The sequence below is a fragment of the Netta rufina genome (assembly GCF_964035555.1).
Source record: "Netta rufina genome assembly, chromosome: 4".
Taxonomy (NCBI): Eukaryota; Metazoa; Chordata; class Aves; order Anseriformes; family Anatidae; genus Netta; species Netta rufina.
This window is the reverse complement of record NC_140127.1, coordinates 67,811,422-67,835,303: the sequence shown is the minus strand read 5'-3', so window position 1 is coordinate 67,835,303 and position 23,882 is coordinate 67,811,422. Positions and strand designations below refer to the sequence as shown.

Below are 23,882 nucleotides of genomic sequence, written 5' to 3'. Positions count from 1 at the left end.
GCAAAAATGCAATTGATTGTATTTTTTTTTTTTAACACTGAGTATTTTCACATTTATTGTTCATGTCATGTAAAAGCAGCTGTGTTGAGTCAGACCCAAGATCAATGAGACTTTTGTACCCAATCTGGAAGTCATAAAATAAATAAAAATAAATAAATAAAAGCTTTTGCTTTAGGGAGCCATCTAGAGTGGTCTTATACTTGCATATCAATATGTTGAAATGTATTATCTCTATATAACTATCTATCTATCTATAGTATTCCAGATGTGTACCTTTTGCAGTTTTGGGTTTTTTCCCCTCTTGCAAGAAATTAAAGTTAGTTGTGTTAATATTCCTCAGGTTTCTGCAATGAAGTGTGGTCTGTTGCCGATTTCACCTGAAGCACTTTCTCTAGGGGATGTAGCTTATCATGACTACCATGGTATTTTAGTGGATGATGAAGAAAAGGTGGTTATTCAGAAAAACTTGGGACCGAAAAGCAAGGTCAGTAGTTACAGCTAGAATTAAAGACAAGTGTGGGAGGGAAGGGAGCTATGTTCTTTAATCAGGAGCAAGATGAAATGGATCCATATTTAATTCACTGAAAATACTTGCATTATTGCTGTTAACCTTCTTTGCAATGCCTCTCTAGGTCCTTATTCTCAGAAACCATGGCTTAGTATCCGTTGGAGAGACTGTGGAGGAGGCTTTCTACTATATTCATAACCTAGTGCTTGCCTGTGAGATTCAAGTAAGAACTTTAGTATGATTGTATAACCTTTGAACAGATTAACAGTTCTGTGCTTTACTGGTTAAACTATTGATCTAAACTAATGTGGTGATTTGTGAAATCGTTATATTACATGAGGACATCCAAAATGGTGGCTTAACCAGCAGTATTCCAATACTGAATTAGAACCATTGATTTGATATAAGCTGCCTGTTAAAAATAGAAGTGCTTTGAAAGCCTTAAGGCAACTTTGGTACAAACAAGTATGTTGATTTATTTAGCTTTAAAATTAACTATTTTTTTTTTCTAGTTTGATTTCTTTTTCCCCTTCTCTTCCTCTCAAGAAACTAAAAGTTGACTGTATTGTTTTTAAGGTACGTACTCTGGCCAGTGCAGGTGGACCTGACAACCTAGTGTTATTAGATCCTGGAAAGTATAAAGCCAAGTCTCGTTCCCCTGAGTCTCCAGCAGGTGAGGGTTCTGTATCCCATCCAAAATGGCAGATTGGCGAACAGGAATTTGAAGCTCTTATGCGAATGCTCGATAATCTGGTAAGGCAGACGTTGTTGTCTAATTGTTTCAAATGACAATGTATAAGTATAAAAAGCTGCAGTAAAGACATTAGTAAAGAATGGGCTGTAGTTAGTTAGGATTGTTTATACAGCCTGCAGCCTGTTCCTTCCCAAAGATTAAGGGCTGCCAGAAAAGAAAATAACATCTAAACTAAGCATCTAAAGAATGCTTCAGGTGTTTTTGTGAAGGACAATCTCTGACTTTCTTGTTTATTCATAATCTGAATTTTTTTGTGTATTCATAATCAGTGAGATCAGAGGGATCTTTGTATGATTTAGCACTTCAGATGAAAGTATTGTAGTGCTTCCTACTCCTTGGTCTGTTCCCTCCCTTCTGTTCCCACCTCCTCCCCAAATGTGTAAAAACAATGTTAATGTTTTGTCAGGTGCTGGATCCAGCATAATAAAACTTTTTACTTAATAAGATGCTGCTAGATCCTAGAAGAACCCAAGAAACAGACTTAAAATCAAACAAAACAAACAAAAATACACAAAAACTTCAGATAAATAGTTTTAGGAAAATCATAGTTGTAATGAATGACCAACAATATTTGCTCTCCAGCTTTGATGGGAAAGATGATACCTTTCCCATCAGAAGGCTCCAAAGTAGTGACTATAAACAGTGGTAATGAACACTTGTGATTTAATTCATGTTTGTCTTTGTAAACTGTAGTCTTCATGCTAACATGATGTATATGTCCCTAACAGGATCTGCACTGATGATAACATCTAAAACACTTATCAGCACATCCACTTAGTAGTAAATAGCCCCTTTACCCCTTAGATCAATGTTCTATTTGTAGTATGGAAAAAATAAATCAGGCTACTTCATTAGTAATTTGAATATCTAATGTTTTCATCTGAGATGGAAGAGATTAGTGATGATCATGGAGAGATTAGTGATAAACTGAAGTTAATAGAAAAATTCTCGTTAATTTAGTGAGCAATAATCAGACTGTTAATGTAGCTGGCTAGGGACAGTGAAACTCCCCGTCACTGACTGGTATCTTTGGCAGATCCAGTTGGATTTCACTTTCTCTAGGGAATATCAGTTTACAGTTCTTATTGCAAACAAAATCGTAAGGGAAATAGCATTGCACGTGTTAGGAACATAAAGATAGGAAGAAGCTTACTATCATCATAGGCCCTTACTATTACAAGTAGCCACATATTAGACTGGACAGTTAATTGCATTAGGTGGTAGGTAATGAGCCAAGATGATCTCTGATCAGTAAAAGATGGAGCAGCAGCCAAGATAACACCTCAGCAATGTTTAATGCGTAGAACTTCTGCAACAAGTCCCACATATGCGTGGCTATAGAGTTTCTTTACAATTATTTTCTTCTCTAAAGGAGTGTTTCAAGAGAGGTGGTTCACACTATTGCCTTGAGCCATGTTGAAAATATTTGTAAGGGGGAAAACGTCTTAGCGAAATGATTAAATGTCCTTTTTGTATGTAAAATGCTGAACAAAACATGGCAGGAAGTAAGGAGAAAGGGAAATGTGACAGTAGTATTACAGAAAGTAAAAAGGGAAACAAAATGTAATTCAGAGGAAGCAGGAGAAGAAACAGTATAGGTAGAGAAGATCAGAAAGGGAGGAGGCTATGGATGTAGTTGTTGGAAAAAAAAGGAAGCCTTTACTTGTATACAATATGCTGAATTTTAGATTGTTAGAAGGGATCTTTTCATGTGCCCTACATTTTGTATGTACAAATGCTTTTTTATATTTCCTTACAGTAAATCTAAATTATTAGTCAATGAAATTCAGTAATCTGTTGAAAAATTTGAAGGTGTAGAAGACTAATTGTACTTGCTCTGCTTCTTCAGGGTTACAGAACCGGCTACCCCTATCGATGCCCTGCTCTGAGAGAGAAATCTAAAAAGTACAGCGATGTTGAGATCCCAGCTAGTGTGACAGGTTACTCCTTTACTAGCGATGGCGAATCAGGCACTTGCTCCCCCCTCAGACACAGTTTTCAGAAACAGCAGCGAGAGAAGACAAGGTGGCTGAACTCTGGCCGAGGGGATGATGCTTCTGAAGAAGGGCAGAATGGCAGCAGTCCCAAGTCGAAGACTAAGGTGTGGACGAACATTACACACGATCACGTGAAACCCTTGCTGCAGTCTCTCTCGTCCGGTGTCTGCGTGCCAAGCTGTATTACCAACTGCTTGGTCTGTGCCTACCTTACTGTTCATAGTTAGATGATGTAGAGCAACTTGGGGTGGCTGGCACTTAGAGGCTTTGGGAAGAAAAAAGTTAACTATCCTAGTTCTTTTCTTCTTTCTTATATAAGGAAACTGCTGTTTTACTAACCACTTAATCTGGCTTTTAGATGTGAGTTGTAAAAAAACTTACGCCTTCATAAGGCTTGAAACTGCTTAAGACCTTGGAGCGTCTGGTTTTCTTTTCTTTTGGCTTTTCAAGCTAATGACCAAACTGGTTCATGGTTTTGATTGAATAGATTCTGCATTTAAATAAAGGACAAGTTTGTTAGGGAACTACTAATTCTATCTGCATGAAAGCTTTTCAATTAAAACAAATGGAAATTAACTATTCAATGTGCTGTTGTACTGATACCTAGAAAACGAATCAAATGCTACCCTCTGTTACATATACCAACTTAATTTGCAAGCCAGCAGAGTTCTATAAGTATGTATGAGAGGATAGAATTGATTTCAAACTGCTTGTGTTCTTTTTCCTTAAGCAGTTTTTTCTTGCTTAGTTTCTGAGCTCCTCTTTCTGTCCTGTTTACTACACTTTTGTCTACCCCAAAGCCTCTGAGTGTACACAACCAGCTGCCTTCTGCATGTAGTGTTGCATGTAAGTAGATGGCCATAAATGGAAAGTCTTTCCTCCAGTATCAGCTGGGTGCGGCATGACTAAAGTGCAGCTCAGGCCATCAGCAGGCACTAATCGATAGATTCTGCAACCGGTGCTTTTTTTTGTTTATCGACGCTGCTTACAGTTAAATTTTGCACTGAAAGATATGTTAATTGAAAAACAAGAGTATCAAATGCTTTTAGATGGACATCAATAGCTGTTGGTGTGTAAATGTGGTTTTGATATATTCTTGGGCATATGCAGAGCATCTAAAACGTAGGCAGGAATTTGCACACGTACAAGCTTCTGTAACAGCTGACTTCAGTTAGATTCAAAGTAGTTCAGTAGCACTTTACTAGTGGTACTATGTGTAATGGTAGTATGGTTACAGATGGGTCTTAAAGATAGAATTGGTGCTTCTGAAAAGGTGTTTTTTCCAGAGCATGGAAAACGTTCTTATCTACCCCTTTAAAAACTCTGCTTCCCCTCTGAATACAGTCAGAGTTCTTTATTTTGAATACTTTTATGGATTTAATACTCAGGAAATGTATGCACTAAAACACAGTGTTAACACACAGAAAACACTGAAAAAAGGGGGCAACATTGAGGATCTCTGTCTCTGTGGTATCTTTTTGGTTTAAGAAGTGAATATATAGATGAACAGATAGTGTTTGTACCTCAACTTCTTATTAAACTCAGCTATAGTTTTGTCTTTATCAGAAGAAAGCTTAAAGCTATGCATATGTTTGGATCCTTTTAACCGTAGTTTACAAAATAGGTAGTAGTATCTATTTGAAATTATCAATGAAAGATTGAAGCAAAATTCCTGCTCAAACTAGTCTTGTTGAATGATATGCTGAAATAGTAGAAAATTTCATACAGTATAACAGGTTTGTGTATTTGAATTTTTGAAATGCTTGTTACTAACCTAAAGAAAAAGTAGCTTGTTATATTGAGGCTGTTTCTATATTTGTTTTGACTAAAACTATCTTTGATAAAAAGCTGGAGTAGTTTTTATCTGAGAAGATAATCATCAGTGAGTATTTCACAGCTCCATGTTCATTCCATTTTTTACTTTACAGTTGCAAAGCATTTTAAAATTCTGTTGCTTTTTGAAGTTTGACAATTTCTGGCTATCTTATTATTTCTTGAAGTTCCTCAGGAAAAAATGCATAGCGTTTGCTCTATAAACAGGTTTGCTTTACTGTTGAGTGCATTTTCTATGCAAAAGCAACCAAAAACTAGGATACCACATATAATAAACACATCAAGATACAAAGTTAATTTTGCAGCAATTTAAACACAGGTCCATACTAAATGCACTGATCAAATAAAGCAACCTTCTACGAAGAACCCATAAAGCGCTTCAAGTTTGTGTTTGGGATATTTTTGTAACCTTTTAAGCTATAAGTTATAAAATACTCGACATCACCAAACTGTTCCTCTAGGTTGCTGTGCTACAGCTACAGACTATCTGTGCAGAAACTAATTCTGGAAACAGAACATTTTGCTGAAGTAGCTTATTTTAATGCAAAACTTTGGTGATGCCCACTCTTGCTTCACAGTACAGTACCATTCACTAAACCTGGTTAGTGGCATCACGTTGCTTTTCATACTTCTGTCATCTTATGCTTTAAGTTCGCTTTGATGTTTGCTGAGTATCGGAGGATTGAATCAATGATCTCTCTGTCTCTCTCGTGCTATTTTGTAAAAGCACCAAATGCAGAAAATGAACATGGCAGTAACAGGGTTTTAGAACTCGTGACTTAGATCTTGCTCTACTTCTGTCTGGGTAAGGTATAGTGTCCTTTTTAAACAAATATGAACTCACTTTGAAAATTTTAGAGCCACTTTTATCAGAAATACCTAACCATGCTGGAGTTTTCCTACTCCTCCATTAATGTAAGTCTATTCATAAAGTGAGCAGCGTAGTGTTCGTAGAAACATGGAACACTGCAGTTGTCAGTGTGGCCAAGCGCACAGAAAAACAGCTTAAAGCCTTTTAGTCTTCATAGCCTCTGAACTGCACCTAACTGTAGTAATTACATAGCGTTGGATGGAAGTTATTTGCAAGTTGACTGGCTCTTTAGTTTTTGTTGTTGTTGCTGCTAGCTTTGCTTAAGGAAACCACTGATATTTATAAATGTATCTGAAGGTACAGTTTATATTATTGAAGAAGCGACTTAAGTAGTCTCAGAAACGAATGGAAGAATGCAATCATTGGTTCAGTTCTCTGTTATGTATAATGCATGATCAACTCTGATGTGAATTTGCTGCTGTCATTGTCTGTAGCCATTACAGCAATTCTGACTGTTCAACTGTTCTTGACGTTACAGTGGACTAAAGAGGATGGACATAGAACTGCCACCTCTGCTGTCCCTAACCTGTTTGTTCCATTGAACACTAATCCAAAGGAGGTCCAAGAAATGAGGAACAAGGTTTGTAATAGCAGTAATTTCTTTTATTTGTTTTGGTTGTCATTACATGAAGTAGCATACTTCTAATGAACTAACTTTGCTGTCAGGGAATTTGGGGGGTTAAATAAGACAACTTTGGTACTGCTTTCCCCCCCCCTCCCCCTTACAACTAGATACTGAAACAATTCCTAAATTTTCTGAACTCATCTTGGAAAAAGCTGGTATTACTTGTCCCCTACACGAAGACTTGCATTGTCAAATGTTTTGTTACTGTCAGACCAGTTGCTGGATACCTCTGAAACAACCACCACAGTGTTTATGGTAGTAATTTTATTCCCTAAAGCCACTATTTTACACAAGTGATCTGATTTGGTTTCATGAGTTGAAATTGTAGCAAGGACAAAGAAGTCTACCAATCTGTCATTGTATTTTATTATATTACGATACGCTATGATTGTTGCGAAAACTCTTTTGTCCTCTGGAACTCAGAGGTCATTCTCTTTGAAATGACCTAGCAATTAATTGTCCAGTCTCCAAATTTCAGATCTGTCATCTGTCTTCCAATGGGAAAGCCTTGAACACATAGATTTTTTTCCACTTCATTTATTTTAAAGTATAAAATAAGCACCGGCATCTTGTTAATGCTTAACTTATTCTTGGTTGTTTTGCTGACTTCTAACTCATGGCCATATGGAACACAAGTTAGCCATAACGCTGTGTCACAGGAAAGTCTGTGTAGTGTTACTGGCAGGAATACTGATTTGTGCTAAGAGGACTTCTATAAAGTTGACAGAGCTTTTGCTTTTCCTGACTCAGCACTGTAAATTAATGATCACTTGAAATGAGCAATCTGGTGAAATTGCTGAGCGCTTTCTTGGTGTTTGAAACACAAATATTGCTGTATTAAAAATGAATGAAGTGGCTAAAAGGAGAGAAGTGAAACTTTACGTTTTGCTCTCCTCATGACAATAAGGGCAGTAAATGACAACAACTAATTCAAAATATATTTGTTATGAATTCTTTGCCATTGCAGGATATCTAATTTAAATAGATAATACCTAGATGTAAACACCCATTTTTTGTTCCTGTCTTTGGTTTTGGAAGATCTGGGGGTGTTTAGAATGCAAAAAAAAGAAGTTTGAATACTCTCAGATGAGTGTCAGTTTATGTGTAGGTAAATATATGTATGCCCTTCTAAAAATACGGGCCTGATTATATGCGAAAATGGAACATTATACAATGTTACAGTAAGTTCTGTAGGAAGATGAGATTGTGCTATAGCAGACTAGTGATAGAAATGTATAAATGACACATCAGGTATAACAGACTTAAAAAAAAAAAAATAAAAAAAAATCACTTCTGCAATTCTCTCCTTGCTTTTTTTCACAAATTGGATTTGTCTGCTACCTAACCTCTATAGTTTTACTGTACTGCCCCTCACTTTTTAGTACTGGCTTACAGACTGGTTCATTCACCCTTTCAAATTAAAAAAAATAATAAATTTTAAAAATAAATGTAGTTATTTTTTCTTGTGTTGTTTATACGACTGTATTTTGCTGCTTTCCTTTACAGATCCGGGAGCAAAACTTACAAGATATTAAAACTGCAGGCCCTCAGTCACAGGTTCTTTCTGGTGTAGTTGTGGACAGGAGTCTTGTACAGGTGAGAGTATAAAATGCCTAAAACCATTAGCTTAATCTGTGATGTCCTCTGCTTTCACCTAATGTGTCCCTATAAAATTATTCTTTAATTGGCAGAGGGTAACTGTTTATAAGGTAAGTCTTAGAGGTAATACTATTGTCTTTGCAAGAGTGCTCAGGATCAGAAATTTAAGAGGCTTCAATCATGTAGCTTAAGCATGTCTGTGGAGGATGCTCCTTTTGTTTTTGTTTTTTTTTTGTCTGAATGTAATGCATGAAATTCAGAAGGCTTATTTATATGGATTTAGATTATTGTTCATAAGTAGTTGGGCTTTGTGATAGCTTTTTCTTTGTTTGTTTTCCAACTTTATGTATCTGTTTAAGTATGGACACTGGCCATAGCAGGCTCACTGTGGGGCAGTAGTGTTGTGTGTTGAATAAAATATTATGAAACATGATAATACATTTGAGGAGCAGTTTGCAGAAGAAAAGCATATTATAAATCAATAAAACTTCAGAGCAGTATATCTGGATATACTACAGATATTAGCTATGAATCATAGCTCAAAATAAAGTACAACTTAGAGCTATGCAGTTATTCTGTTAAACACACCTGAAAGACTTTAAAGCTCTATATATCCGAGTGCTTTAACTGCCTCCGATATGCATTTTATGATACACTTTGAATAGCTTGACAAGTCTTATCGTGACCATAGCATTACTTATGTTGGGGGTCATACCGTGTGCATGTCGATTCATTGTCATTGCAATTTTATCTACCAGTTACTGTTTCTTTGCATGTTTTTAGCAAGTGCATAATGCTCTTGGTTGATGTTTTAAAGCCCGGGCTCGGTTTGCTCTGTTTACTCAATTTACTGTTGCAGGATGCTCCCCTCTCAGACTGTACGGAATCTATTGAAGGGCTCGATCTCACAGAGCAGGCCTTTAGTCCCGCTAAATCTCTGTCTGTTAGAAAGGTACTGCCCTGTCATACTGCTCTAAATACTGTTGTTCACCCTTCATTTTACCTCTTCCTTACCCTGTGACCTCTTCCCTCTGTTAGCTAATGATTTGGCTATAAAAGAAAGAACAAAAGTAGATGGATCTCCAAATTATGTATTTGCGATTATAAAAGCAGTTAAATTACCCCATTAAAGTATATTGTAAGGATTTTTATCTTTTACCTTGTCTGTAGAAGCTGATAAGGAAACATTTTTGATATTAAGCTGTTGATTAGGTTCTGCATGTAATGGGTTTCTTTTCGCATGCTATTAATATTAAATTACTCTAATTTGAGATCCATCTGGAGTTAGCTTAATGTCAGCTTAATTACATCAGTGTAATTCCGAAGATATCCACATGCTCAGTGTGTGCCATGTCACACTGTCAAGTTTTGATCCTGCGTTGTTTTGTTTCCTTAAAACTTCCTCCAATAAAAGTTGATCTACAAGATGACTGAGTAATGCCCCACACATCTAAAATGCATTGGCTTACTTGTGCTTAATGCAATATACCTTAAATACAGAATAAATTCAAGAAATGTGTGTATGGTTGTCCTTTGAAGCTGAGTAAACAGGTACAGTTTGCAGAGTGGAAACACTCTGTCCTTAGTTTGTTTTGTTTTCCAGGTTTTGGAGGAGTGTCTTAGAGGTGATCTAACACAAGCATCACTGTCTCATCTGCTGCAATGTTTTATCTAACAGATTCCTAAATCTGTGCCTAACATCTTATCAGAATAGTTTTCCCATCAAAAAACAGAATAATTGGAATTACATCATTGCTGCAAAACTCATGACTTTATACCATTTTCTAGTGTAATTGGTCAGTTTGTATTATCGATAGATGCATCATACTGAGGATTTGATTAAGTTGTTTTTCAGATTGCAGTTTTTTTCCTCTTGGAATATGGATAAAACAACAAAGTGTTATTTCCATGTTTTAGAGGAAAAACAAAACAAAAATTCTTCAAGGTAGTGCCTGCCTGTATTTGGGCAGCTTCTCTGCTTGATAAAAATACCTTTGAAGTGAAAATTATTTTTATGATAGGCATCCACTGGTTATCACAACAGTTTGTTTCATCAGGGACATGCGTGATATCTTTCCAGTATTACTCCTGAACAATGGCATAATCTTTCTACAAAACTAGTCAAATATAATAAATAGATTTTTGGAGACGTCAAGGAGCCAACAAAAGGCCTACTGGTTATGATTTTGCCTAGTAGTATAATGGTAGGGTTTGGACATCATTTGGATGTCTTTCTGCTTTGGGGTGTCATGAAAGTGCTTTCCTCCTGAAATAATGTCTAAAACTATACCAGAATGTCAGTTTCAACAGGAGTGGCCAATTTCATTCTTTCTTACCTGTGTATGTATTATGACCTGAATGCTTGATAAAGTATTTCCTGGTGGGGGCGGGATTTAGGAAGATGATGCTGAAAATTAATTGCATATTGTAGAACAAAGGCAATAAAAGCAAAGTTATGATGCCCACGTAAACCGCACAAGGAATGAAGCTTTAAGGAGACCTATACACCAAGGGCTTAAGGACCTCTAGGTACCAGATAATTACAAGTCTTCAGCTGACAATTTCTTAGACACTCAATTACGATTAAATTAAAAAAAAAAAAAGTTCCATCTAATTGCAGTAAGTCTTGAAATGTATTGTGCTTTCAGCTAACATTGAGATTGTTATTAAATACTAATTCACACTATTTCAGATGGAAAAAATCCTGTTTGTGTTTTGTATGCATGTAATGCTTTGAGATTTTTGTGCCTATGCTGCATTAATAAATTCTCTGTTTTGCCTTGTCATTTGCTTTTTCCATGTTCTGAGAAGTCCTGGCCATGTTGCAACACAAACTCCTTGTGCATCGTGAGACTTTATTCATGTTACAGACTTGGTTAAGTAAGATTCTTTGCTGAACCAAGAGGAAATGCTTGTTACTCTTACCCATAACCGTTCTGCAATCTGATTGAAATGTATATAAATTTCCATCAAGTGCTGGGGATTGCCCATTTCATGTCTATTCCTTCAAAACGAAAATTCTGTGGCTTTGCTCTTCATGGAAAGCCTCCAAGTTCTGCCCCAGAGGGAGTAGGCACTGTGTTTTAGTGGTGACTTCTACATGAACAGGCCTTTAAGAATCTTGGCTTTTTGGAAAAAGGCACTGCATTAACATCAGATTGTATCAAGTGTGATTGTTAACTTTCAAGTTAGACAGCTATGAACATGCTGTCTGATTAAGAGAGAAATTGGCATGTATAAGGTGCTAATTTTGCTCTATCTATCCCTGAGAAAGAGATGAAGTGCTTGCCTGTTGCATAATAGCCACCTCAGAGTAGGTTTGAATTTGTCCCTGAAAGTGAGATTTGGTGGAGGAGTTGCGTAAAGCCTTGCTAATCTAAAATTTCCAGGTAGGATATGTGAGCTTCCAAGGCTGGAAGGAAGGCATGTTGTATGTCATGAGCCACAATTGACTTTCCTTTCTTGGATTTCTTGGATCTTTTTGGGAGAATATGCTCCTCCAGAATTCTTAGGAGTGAAAACATTCTGTTCTTGGATATAATTTATCTGCTGTTTCTTCTGTAGGAGAAAAATGTTGATATTCAAATCCTTATGCAAGCAATCAAACTTCTGTCATGGAAAATAATACTAGAATCAGCGTAATCCAGATTAATTCACTAGAACACAAGTTTTCTGCATGTTATCCTTCGTTGACTTGCTTGATGAAAGAGTTCCAGTCCTTCTATATGGAAATCTATTCCTTCTCTACAGTCTCTTGTAATGCTGGAAGCAACTCCAGACCAATTTTCTTATTCAGTTTTTCTGAATGTTCATAGGAATCTCCAAATAACATGGACAGGCTGATAGCTCTGCAAAGTCTGTCTACTTCAGTGTCATATTTAAAGATCTGAAGTATGTCCTCTGTTATCAGATAGTCCTTTGTATTCACTTTCCTTCTGTCCTGTTAGCTTTCTGTCGCATGTTTTTATTAAAATTCTTGGAAGGCTGCTCTGTAGCATACCTGTGAAGTAACGCATCCATTCTACTTGGATTTTTGTGTGTTTTAGTGATTTGCATTGCAAAACTTACTACATGAATTTACTTTCCCTGTTAAACTGATTTCTCTACTCTTGTAATTTTCATTACTAGCATTTGAACTGATCTTATATTGTTGATAACTGATCAAAACTGGATGAATTAATCTGAAAACGTTTTAGCAGATGATGCCTTTCCTGGTGTCTTACCTAATCCTGCTTTTAGAATCCAAAACCACAAGTACTCTTCCTTCACCATATGTAATCCAGTTTCTGTTGTTGCCTGATCTTTTTCAGCATTATTTCTCTTGATTCAAAGATGCTCAGCTAGTACAAATACTGTTGGCGTTGTATTTTTTTAAGCGAAAGTAACAAACTTGATGTGCTGCTTTTATTCCCAGCAGTTAAAAAAAAAAAAAAAAAAGCATTTAAGGAAGCGCAGGCAATACAAGCGTATTGATCATCTTGCAGCAAGGTGCACGTTTTGCTGTTGGTTGTCACTACTTAATCAATAAGCATGCAGTAAAACTTGGTTTCATGTGAGAGTTGTTCTACCCAGTCATTTGGAGTTTGGGTTTATCTTGCAGACCAGATTGAAAGACCTTTAAATGTTTGAAGTGTGCACTGTATGTCTTGTTCCTTCTCTGTTGGCTTTTGCAATCTTAGAAAACTCCAGGAACTTAATGCCTGAGATCAGTGCTTTACAAGCCTGTTACTTATCATTGAGTATCATGGTTAAATCTATGTACGTAGTTTGGAGGGGGGGGAATCGGAAATTACCATGAGCACCAATTTGCAGCCACTATTAAAAGCTCAGACCTGTTTTGGGGGATGCTTTACGATTTTGACAAAACAGTTAAGATTTGTACAAATGATGTTTTGTGACTTTAATGTGTTATCCTGTGATAAAAGCCATAGCTATCAAAACTGTTTTTACTTTTTTCCCTGGTATTAAGAGAGCTGGTGCTTAATGAAATGTGTTGAGAATAGGCTTTTGACGTTCTACTAACATTGTGTGTCTGAGACAAGAGTTCTTCCTCTTATTTTATAGAGAAAGGGAGGCAGTTTGTAATATTTTGTTTCTCTCCTGCTGTTACCTTCGGGATCTTACAGCGGTGGGTTGTTATGCTGTTTGTTCTGTACTTCTTACTGGCTGATGTTTGCTTTCTGAAGAGAAGCACAGATTCTGCCAACCAGCTGTGCTTATTTCCCTGGATTGTACCACACCACATTCAAGGAGCACATTCGTGAAGCTTTCAGAAATACCTAGTTCTTGTCTAGCACCTTTTTGGTACTGACAGTTTGTCCTAAGTGCTGTTAGCATCCCAAAGAGTTCTCCACCTCATTTCACCTTCAGTTCTGCAGTAAAGATCTCCTGCTTGTCCATCAAGTGTGGACGTGGAATGCTCCTTTCCTCTTTCAGGTGCTATTTATTTTTGAACTCTGCATTCTAATGATTTAAGTATTGATACAAATAACACTTGAATGTGAAAGTGACTTAAGCAAATCAACCCATGCTTCTTTGGTAATGGAATGCGGGTACCTCTTTTCAATAACAAAGACAATTCAGGCTTCACAAGGACAGGAGGCACGAAACACGTCAGTCACTTCCAAACTAGTACCAAATAAACTAGACTTGCATATATCCACTGGAAAGACAAACACTTAAACAAGTCACCTGAAAGATACAACAGCTACCCAGGCAAGCATCTTCTGTACCTGAGATAAAAAGCCAATGGCTTTAGTCTTTGCTATATGGTTAGAGAAGACAAACATACAACCTTTCTGTTAATCTCTGATGCAGCTGCTTTTGTCCATTATAATTTATTGTACATAGAATTGCTAACATTTTATTTTTGTTGGTATAACATTTTATGTGGCTTGTATGATCAGTGTTATAGATGTAAATATGCTAACTCATAAAAACGACAGTTAAAGAATTTTTAAGTAACTAAGCTTGAAGTTAACAGTTAATCTGGTGTACACAGAACACATACAAGATGGCTTTTTACTCTAACATCTGTTAGATGTTATGCAGTAGCTAGCAGAAATGGCTTTTTTTAATTTAAAAAATAAAAAACAAAAAATATAAGCTGAGTCCTATTAACTTCTACAGGTATTTTGTACCCAGATTGCCATGCAATTGGGCCTAGTATCTTGTTTCTTTTCTGGGGAGAAAAAGAAACAAGATTCTTATGTGAGTTCAGCTAGACTGGCTGCTGTTTGATTTATTGCTTGATGGTGGATAATCCCTGGTGGAAACACTGATGTGTCTGTGAGAGTAATTCATGAGACCTATTTTCTCCTTAATATTAACCTGATGTAGATTTAAAAACTAAATTCTATTATAGGATTTTTTAAATTACTAATCTAAAAGAAAACAAGTGTAACATTTTTCAGGATATCTTGTTTTGGTTGCTTTGTAGCTGCTGTACTTCTCAGGGTTCCACGAGTTACTGCTGAGTTGCAGATGTATCTTAATTTTCTTTTGTCAGGGCGAACTGGTGACTGCATCGAAGGCAATAATTGAGAAAGAATATCAACCAAAAGTCATAGTGAGCACAACAGGACCAAATCCCTTCAATAAACTCACTGATCGAGAACTGGAAGAATACCGCAAAGAAGTAGAAAGAAAGCAGAAGGGGCCAGAAGGTTGGTTTGTCTGTGTGGTGTTTTTTTCTGCAATAGACTTCAATAAAAGCAAGTGTGTTACTAATTGGAATGTGGGTTACCTGAAAAGGCCATAGGTTATTTTGCTTGTGTTCCATTTTTTTCTGGTGTGAATTAGGAATTTAACAAGAATGTTAGAGACAGGGAGGGCAATCCAAGTGCTGTAGAGTATTCTGTAAAATGAATTGAGCTAATTTGAAAAAAAATATCCTGAGGTGTTCAGTATGGCCAGCTAATGTTCCTATTAGGAAGCTGAAAGCTTAAAACTTCAGTCACTAAAGTGTTCAGGTACTGTTATAAAAGTCATAAAGGTGTTCAGGTACTGCAGAGTATCCCAGGTTGTTCTGCCGTGTTTCCTTAGCACTAGAGATCATCTAGGGCAAGTTATCAAATCCACAGGTTGATGTGGATTTGAGAACTTCAGCCAGATAACAGAATTTGATTGCTACTTGGAAGTGGCACATCAGGGAGACTGCCCAAGAAAAAGACTTTCTAAATTAACATAGAATGAGGAGAGAATCTCTGTAAAATGAGATTATTACTGCATCTACAGAAGTAGGTCAGGATAACTGCTTTAAAGTTTTACAGGATAATGCTTCCAGTGCTTACAATTTGTCTGTTAAGGTTTGAACTGAACAATGCAGGAACTAGAAGTGCAGTTTCTTTTGCAGTGTGTGCTCCCTGCTGCAGCTTCTTGATAGGACAGTGTAGGAACCACTGGAGACTGTGTATGTTCAGCTACACAAGTATTGGACTGTCTGGGGGACTGGGATACCGTGCTGTCATGCCTGCATAACTGCGTGCCTTTATTCTCTCAGTAACACTACTACATCCTTCTTAGATAAGGTATCAAAATATGGAGACTGTGTTACTGAGACAGACACCAGCTGGGGAACAGAGTGCTTTGCTTAGAAATCAGGACATCAGTGAGCAAAACACTTCTCATAAAAAATCTCTGGATTTGAAAGGCAGGTCAAAAACCTTTCAAGGAACAGATATGAAGACTTTACAGGATTGCGACGCATCACCACTGTCTAAATCTTTAGATAACACTCAGTTTGCTGCTGCACGGGTTTCTTGTCAGACCATGCAGCCAGTCATCACACATCTTAACCGAGAAGAGCCAGCTGGGCAGAAGTCCTCCCAAAAGGAATTTCATACCGCAGTGATCAAAGCGTTAAGGTCCAATCCCGATCTTTTGACTGAGGCCTCAGAATATGGTACAGTTGCACTTGCAATCTAAGGAACAAACTCTGTCTTCATCATTTGGAGATTCTGTCAGTTGACTTCTATCTGTGGGACTGATTTCACTGTTTAATTGTCTAGGTGAACTGTCTGGAACAATGATTCTGTGTTGTTCCTGATGTATGGTGTACTCTATTAATTACTCCTTTGCATCTAGGGCTATTTAAACCTGGAAGCAACGGGGACCCTCCTTACTAATAGCAAATACGCAAACCACTGTGAAATCTGTTTTTGAATCATTCAATTACTGCATGCTTCTCTGATCAGCTGTGCAGTCTTCCATTCTTTTCTTTTTGTATGCAAATTTATTTACTCTGAGTTTCAGTAAAGCAATTCAAAGCAAGCAAAAGAGCGTTATCTTGTGTTGGTCTGATAGCACCCCCCCCCCCATTTGTTTGTATCTTCCTTGTGATTTTTCTCACAAGTTTTCATAGGACGATATTATGTCCCAGCTCATAAACCATTATATTATTCATATACTTTCATTAACAAACAAACAAACAAAAAAAAAACAGCACAACTGTAACTTGAACAGTATTGTTAATACCAAGCTGTCACTTAAATTTCTTTTGCTTGTTTTGATATTATTTAATACCCTGGCAGAATTTTGATTCAAAAAATGTGTTAAGATTTCTTGTGTTTGAAGCAAAAGGACGCTTTTGTCTCCTCCCATGCTGAAGCATTTTGTCTGCCTCTTTAATTTCTGTTTGTCTACACCTGCAGAACCTTCAGAAGATGGCAGACAACAGAAAGAGAGAAGTCCCCCGGATCACACTTCAGCGCGCACTCCTCCCAGCACACCAATTAAAGTAGAGGAAGGTATGTTCTCCTGATTTGGGGGCCAGGGGAAGCCAGTAACTGCATCATTAGTGACTGACGCATGAAAATATATGTACTAGTATCTAATAAAGGTAAATTACTTCTTGTACTCTATTTTTATACTACCTAAAATATACTACTCTGAACTGTAAGTGTAATAGGAGTTCTGTTTACAATAATAAAGAAGTGTGCATTAATATAAAGACAAATTTTCATCTCTTCAGAATTGCCTTGTCATCTCTTGATGTTTCTCAACTGATTTACTTGTTTGTGCATTTTCTGCAAGAAAGACTTGCTATTATAAAATGAAATGTCTGATGGTGAACCGGATACTAATTAGTTGCTTTGGTAAATCTCCTTCACTGATTGCACATTTCTTAAACATTATTGTACTTGGATTACACCTCAGTAAATGTTTTTCCAACTCAATTTAAATCTTAGTTTCATTGTTTGCTAACCTGACGTGGTAATTATGATTAAAATGAGACAGGGCTGGGAGAGTCTATAATTTCCTCAAAAGAAGAAAGATAAAAATCTTGAACAGGTGTAATCTAATTTTTGTCTTGTTTCCTTTACCTCGTACATTGGATATATCACTCGTCTGTTAGTCTTCCATTCACTACTTCATCTCATTCTGTTTCTATAAGAATGGTTGCAACCATTCTTCTAATTTAACACAATGGCTGTGATGAATGCATAGATTCTCTATTTGTGCTTTTTTCTTCTTGTGGCTGCGTTACAAGCAGGAGATGGATATGCTAAAGAGTACCTGTTACCATAGTAAGTATCATTCCATACTCTGACCTGCTTATGTGCTTTGCTTCACTCTTGCTTCTTTGTTTACTAATTTTTTTGTTTTGCACTTTTTAAAAGGCAGGCTTTTTCAGCTGAGACACTGATTTCCGTAGTTCTTGATTTCATGAAACTCTAGGTAGTTACAGATTATATGTTAAAATGCCCTCCCCCTTTGAAAGAGACTGCAGAAGTGACATTGTGTGTTTCCATATCTGTGTCTGATTCCTTATGGTTTCAAAAGGAATAGTCTGAAGTTGTCCTTCAGCTATAGCTGAAACAGGTCTGGGAGTTTCTGCCCCAACGATTTGCTGCTGCCTGCACGGTTTATACTCGGTGATGAAAGTTCCTAATCTATTCCAGTTCAAAACTGGTACCAGGGATGTAGATCTGAACTCATCCAGCGAAAACCTACACGGAAGTGGAAATGGAATTAATCCTCTGTTACATGTAAGCTATAGGGAAACTCAAATTCCGGCCAAGGAATGACAGCGAGTACTTGGTGGCAGCAACTTCCACAGCTGTTTCAGCTAGATCTGCAGGGCTACATCAGATTATACTTTAAAGTAATAAGGATGTTTGGCCCACTCCATTTGTATGTTCTGTTGTATCCGAAAGCCAGTGTTTTTGTCGTAGATACAAACATCAGATTACATTACAGACAACTGTGATAATACTAATATGGTTCTAAAACCTGAAATTCTTCTACACTGATAACTCTGTTCCACAAAATCATATGGGTGTATGTTCAGGACAAACATAAAATGCTTATTTTAGAGACCTGAGTAATTGAAAATGCATGCCATGACTACTCTGACTGGCAGGAGTTCTGCTGAATGACAGTGTTCTCTGTATACAACTAGTCAGTTTTTTTTTTCCTCACGTTCTTTCTGTTTAAGTGTAGCTGAAGTCAAAAGTGTTTTATGTTTGAGTTATAGCCCAGTTTGTATGTTTGTCCATGTGTTTGTGGTTAAAAAACAATCAAGTAAAAAACCAAAAACATAAACCTTTATTTTCGTAAATAATGTTAATTGTAAACACAAGTATTAATGTTACTTTCAAAGCTCTCTTATGGTATATTTTACATATATATATATATATAAAGGGAGAGCATGGATGTAGACATTATTCTGAAGGAGAAAAAACAGCATGAAACTTTGAGGTACTGGTGAATTCTTAAACTGTAAACAGTTTTTTTGCAGCAAGATGCAATTTGAAACCTTCTGGGCTACATTACTGAAATTCATCAAGTAAAATAACAAGCCTTTTACATATTGTATGCTTTTTAGTCTAATGTAGAATTAATTAATCTCCTTAATTCTGTAAAAATATTTCTCTTAATGAGCTAGGTAACAGACTTTTGTTCCATTTTGTCTTAATGTTAATCTCTTTAGCATAGATGATGGTAATTTGACAAACTGGGAAGGGTTCCAGTAAGTTTCAAATAAACTTGTTTTAAAATAATAACAATAAATCTGACCAACAGACAAACACGGTGCCTGCTCTAAAACCAAGCCTACTAATGCTTTCAGTTAATTCCTGAAAAAATCAAATCCAAAAAGTGTAGTGGTACCGAAGAAGTGTAGGTAGTACTTACGTGTGTATATATATTATGCACACTTGTACTGGTTAGTCTAGAGCTTCAGGAGGCAGCTCTTAATGTACATAATTGCTTTCTCTTTTACTCTGTTTTAAATCCTGCCCGCTTTATAACTTTAAAACTTCTAACTTGTGCATTCTGTGTGTTTGGAACTGAATACTAGCGTGTTTTGTTTACTTAACATATTAGATGTTTGTGGTGCTCTAGGCAAAATGTGAGTACCTGGTAGGAAACCAACATAACAGCCCTGTAAGAGATATTACAGAATAGTAAGTCCCAGCTGGCAGAAATAAAGTCACTGTCCTTTTCATAAGAAAAATTGGGAAGCATCTAGTACTTTCTGTAAGTTCTTGTGAAACCTGTCAGGGTTTTGGAGGAACAAAAAAAAAAAAGACTTAAAAGGGGAAAACATAGATGCCTTTCTTTGGTGTCTAACAATGAGTATGGCCTGGATTTTGTGCTAAATTCCTCCTTATGTAACAGTGGAGATGTATTTGACACAGCTAAGGAGATAACTTCTCAGTTTCAGTGAAGTGTTGAAAAATGCAGGGAACTTGAAAAGTGATCGTTGTTGTGTATGTATGCACAAAAGAGCTTTAAACAGAACATCTCTAAAGCATAGCGGTGAATGAGGAAGGTGTTACAATTTGAGAGTAGTGGTAAAATTCACCTTTGGACATGAAGTTAGCACTGAATTTTTGATGGTCCATTTTTCTGGGGTGAGACTTGCTGTATTGCATAACCTGCTGAGCTTATTTAATTTGATAAACTACATGGATTTTACTTATAAGAATCTGTAATATTTATTCATATATCTTGCAAAATAAGTGAAGCCTTTGTGATAGGAAATGATATTCAGAAACCACGTGTGTTAGACCTCATGCAAGAACATTGGAAATCCATGTTTTGCAATTAAAAATTGGCAAGCCAACGGTTTAGAAATTAATGGATTTGCATATATCAGCTACAAATCAGCACTTTCTTTTAAACTTGCTGGGGTAAAACTGAAAAATTAATCAAGATTCTGAGTATTATGGTGCTCTCTTCAATGCCAATGAAAACTGTAGGTTTAATTCCTGCTTACTATACTAAAATCTCATGTTGCCTGCAAATGTTACACATGAAACATGAGAGAAATCTAAACAGTTACTGTCTCTCTGGCTTACACCCACAGAATGGAATCGAGCTTTATCTCTTCTGTGTTAAGAATCCCAAAAACAAACAAAACTTTTGAATATCTTCTTTCTATCTCTGTGCTGAAAGCTGAAGAAGGATAGACCTATTACAAAGGCTTTTATGCAAAGTAAATATTTTAGTTTATTTTATAGAGTGCACTTACCATTGACTTGCTTGGCTCTCCCTGCCCGAGGCACACGAGTGAACTAACTGGGTCATTATCTGTCCGTCCATTAGAGACACAGCAGGACCAGACTTACAAAGATGACAGTGATGCTGCAACTTTCAAGCAAACCCTCCCAGATCTCACCCCTGATGAGCCTTCAGAAGCACTCAGCTTCCCTCCCTTAGGAAAGGAGGAAGGGAGATGTGATGAAGAAGTGCCCAAAAGCCAAACGGAATCACCTGCAGTGGAAAATAAGGAACCCCAGTCTCAACCTGCTGAAGAGCCGGTAACACCGACAGCTGAGGAGGGGACAGCAGCTGATGCAGGTAGTGATGAATCTCCAGGAAAGTCCCCATCAAAAAAGAAAAAGAAGTTTCGCACTCCTTCCTTCCTGAAGAAGAGTAAAAAGAAGAGTGACTCCTAAAGGCCAAACACACTGCAGAAACACTGTCATATTTTAAAATTCATTAACCACTAGAATGTACCAGATTGTACTGAGTGTTTTGTCTTATTATGTAAATGAATGCAACAAGTAATCCAACCAGCCCCTCGAGTTATGGCTTGATTGTTTAAGGTTATAACCAGAAATTAACATCTGAAAAGGTGCTAATCCTGTGTTTTCAGCAGCTACCGCAGATCTGATCCCTACTTTCTAATGAAAGACCAATGATTTCCACGCAGAAGTCATTGAATCACTATTTATACTTTAAAGCCCACACCGCTTTACAGGAGAATAAGTTTTCACAATTAAAAATGCAACACAAATTGCTTACCACAAGAAGCTTTCCCTTTCAATATTCTGCTCAGAGTCCCAAGTAAATTTCTTCTTAAATGTTGACTTCTAGAGAGGATGCTTTTGCAGTGGTGTTTTCAAGGGGATGTCTTGAACTGACACGTAAGCTTCTGCAATCTTGTGATTACAGATCATGTTCTAGTAAAGCTTTGAGACTATCCATTCCTCCTCTCTTCCTCCCCTCTTCTGACTATTGTAACGAAATGAAGGTGTGTTTCACTTTATTTTACGTCTGGCACTTGAAATCATCTTTGTCTAGGAGGACTGAAATAACTGGCGCGTTCCGCTCATGTGCGTTGAAGGAGCCCAGCCTTTCCAGTGAGTACAGCGTGGGGGAAATCTGTCTTTCAGTCTTGCCTCCCTAGGAATCGGTCATATGGCAATTGGGCTGTTAGAAGAGGTTAAAGTGACTCTGTCAGAAGCTTTCCAGCTGGTGATGTGAAGCCCGGGCAGCTGTATTTTAGGCCTTAGCACGGGTTTATTGCACCTGCTTAAAAATACATCGGGTGCACATGCAAACCTGTTTCATATAAACCCTATTTGCGGCCTTTTGTGTTTATCCCTTACCATGATAAAAATGTAAATGTGTTACACTATTGAACCTTTTTTGATATTATTTTCACTTTAAAAAAAAAAAAAAACACACACTGGCATTTCTTTGTTTTTGTTGTTGTTGCCAGCAGTAAAGTACAGAAATCCCAGCTAACCTTCTTAATGATGTATTTTCACAGATGTTTGCTATAAATGTTTGTTTACTATGTAGCATGGTAAAGAAAATCACTTTCACTACTGAATTACCTATTTTCCAGTTATTGCCATGCTTCTGTCTATCACTAATCGTAAAAGTAGTTTCCAAATCTGATAGGTAAAGCTTGCGAGAATTCTCCAGGAACCGTACGTAACTTACCCCAGCCCCAGGTGGGGCAGGCTGTGAATCGTGTCCGGTTTCCAGTATTAGCATTTCTGGTTGTGACAGCAGAAACCACTGAAAACTCCTTGGTGTGTGGGAGAGGGAGATGCTTTGATGTGCAGTGAGGGTCAGTAACAGAACGTGGATGTTACCTTGTAGGATAATGTATTATTAACCATTGCGATCAGTAAAATAGCAGGAAATTAATGCCTTACAATTAATTCATGCAGTAGAAGCATCGAGTGAGAGGTGGGTTCAGCAGCTGGGTGCAGCTTTGGATTAGAAAGGCCTACATTAGGCCTGAGGCGTGCTGATGCCTTGGACTGGTTTCAGACAGCGGAGGGAAAACAGCTGAAAAGGCAGAGCTGTAAGGCTTCGAGTGAGGGAAGAGGTTTGGAGGTAGCGTCGAGCACCACAAGAAGTGTAACGTCACCTGTTCTGGGATGGGGAGAGGTAGGGCGGGAGCAGGAATCACTGTGCGCGAGCCCCCTGAACAGTACTGTTTAGTCAGGACTGCATGGCACTAATGGCTTTGAGCTTGTACTTTAACCTTGTATGTCCTCTGTACACTAGGAAGCATACAATACTTATTTTGCTAAATTGTGTTTTATTGCAGGGTCGTAATTAAATTACTAATTGCTCTATGTTTCAGTTCATGAATGGAGTCCCTCCATTTATCTTGACCACATATGCAATGACTTTTAATTTCTAATTTTGTAGTTTGTTCTTTTAATTCTTTGTATTACAATATGAAATGTAGTCATGTATGGTATGGTTACACACTTTGGGGCAAAATAAAGTCCTGTATTTTTCTTTTTCTTGTATCATTAAGTTCTACTCACAAATAAAACTCTTTAAAAAAAAAAAAAAAGTCTCTTCCCCTTCTGTTTTCTAGTTTTATTCTACAATTTTTAATTAGCTCTGTTTTCTGCTAAGGATTAGTATGTTGATTAATGACTGATTTCATGTATTCTCAGAAATTCTCAGAAAAATGCTTAGATTTACCCTTTTAGGGGTTCCTTCCTAGCCATTCCACCTGAGCAATAAGCAGGAGGGACACCAAAAAGCAGCAACAACCAGGTTTAACATGAAGATCTTCCTTGGGGAAGGTGGCAAGGTTCTTCCCTACCACCCCTCCCGCCCCTTCTGCTGAGAGGCCTCCGCAGCCCTGCCTGGGGGGAGTTCGCACCCTGTTGGCAGTGGTCAGCTCCTCGGGGAGGTTTTTGACTCCTGTTGTGGAACTCCAGCCTCCAATCTTGCTCAGGCAAGTAGCAGCAGCGATGTTTGGCTCAGATGAAGTAGTGACCACGTGTGTACAACGTAACGGTTTATTTGTATTGCAAAAGGACAGTGGTTGGTCATCCAAAACATACCGTACAGTATTAGAAGTACAAAACATCTCAGTCATATATTAAAAACAGTCCACCTGTGCCAAAGTACCAGTCAGGCTCAGGAAGCCTGTAGTGTGCTGCTTGGTTTGGGTTTGATTGTCGGGCTTTAAGGCAGTTGAT

The 23,882-nt window shown here is 37.4% G+C and overlaps 1 protein-coding gene across 5 annotated transcripts in view; it reads left to right on the top strand.

The window, feature by feature from the left end:
- The window catches only part of ADD1 (adducin 1), a 60,327-nt gene extending 37,100 nt beyond the window's left edge, over positions 1 to 23,227 (top strand). The window contains exons 7-17 of one of the 5 annotated variants that reach the window (XM_084286326.1): positions 341 to 484; positions 633 to 731; positions 1,085 to 1,261; positions 3,112 to 3,456; positions 6,442 to 6,543; positions 8,095 to 8,184; positions 9,047 to 9,139; positions 14,696 to 14,852; positions 16,839 to 16,934; positions 17,681 to 17,714; positions 20,740 to 20,879. In XM_084286326.1, the coding sequence (XP_084142452.1) occupies positions 341 to 484; positions 633 to 731; positions 1,085 to 1,261; positions 3,112 to 3,456; positions 6,442 to 6,543; positions 8,095 to 8,184; positions 9,047 to 9,139; positions 14,696 to 14,852; positions 16,839 to 16,934; positions 17,681 to 17,714; position 20,740 (1,338 nt within the window). In that variant the 3' untranslated portion in view covers positions 20,741 to 20,879. Of the gene's footprint in view, positions 1 to 340; positions 485 to 632; positions 732 to 1,084; positions 1,262 to 3,111; positions 3,457 to 6,441; positions 6,544 to 8,094; positions 8,185 to 9,046; positions 9,140 to 14,695; positions 14,853 to 16,838; positions 16,935 to 17,680; positions 17,715 to 20,739 lie in introns of all 5 variants that reach the window. The other 4 variants (XM_084286324.1, XM_084286322.1, XM_084286325.1 and 1 more) reach the window with 4 other exon arrangements.
- The last annotated feature ends 655 nt before the right edge of the window (positions 23,228 to 23,882 follow it).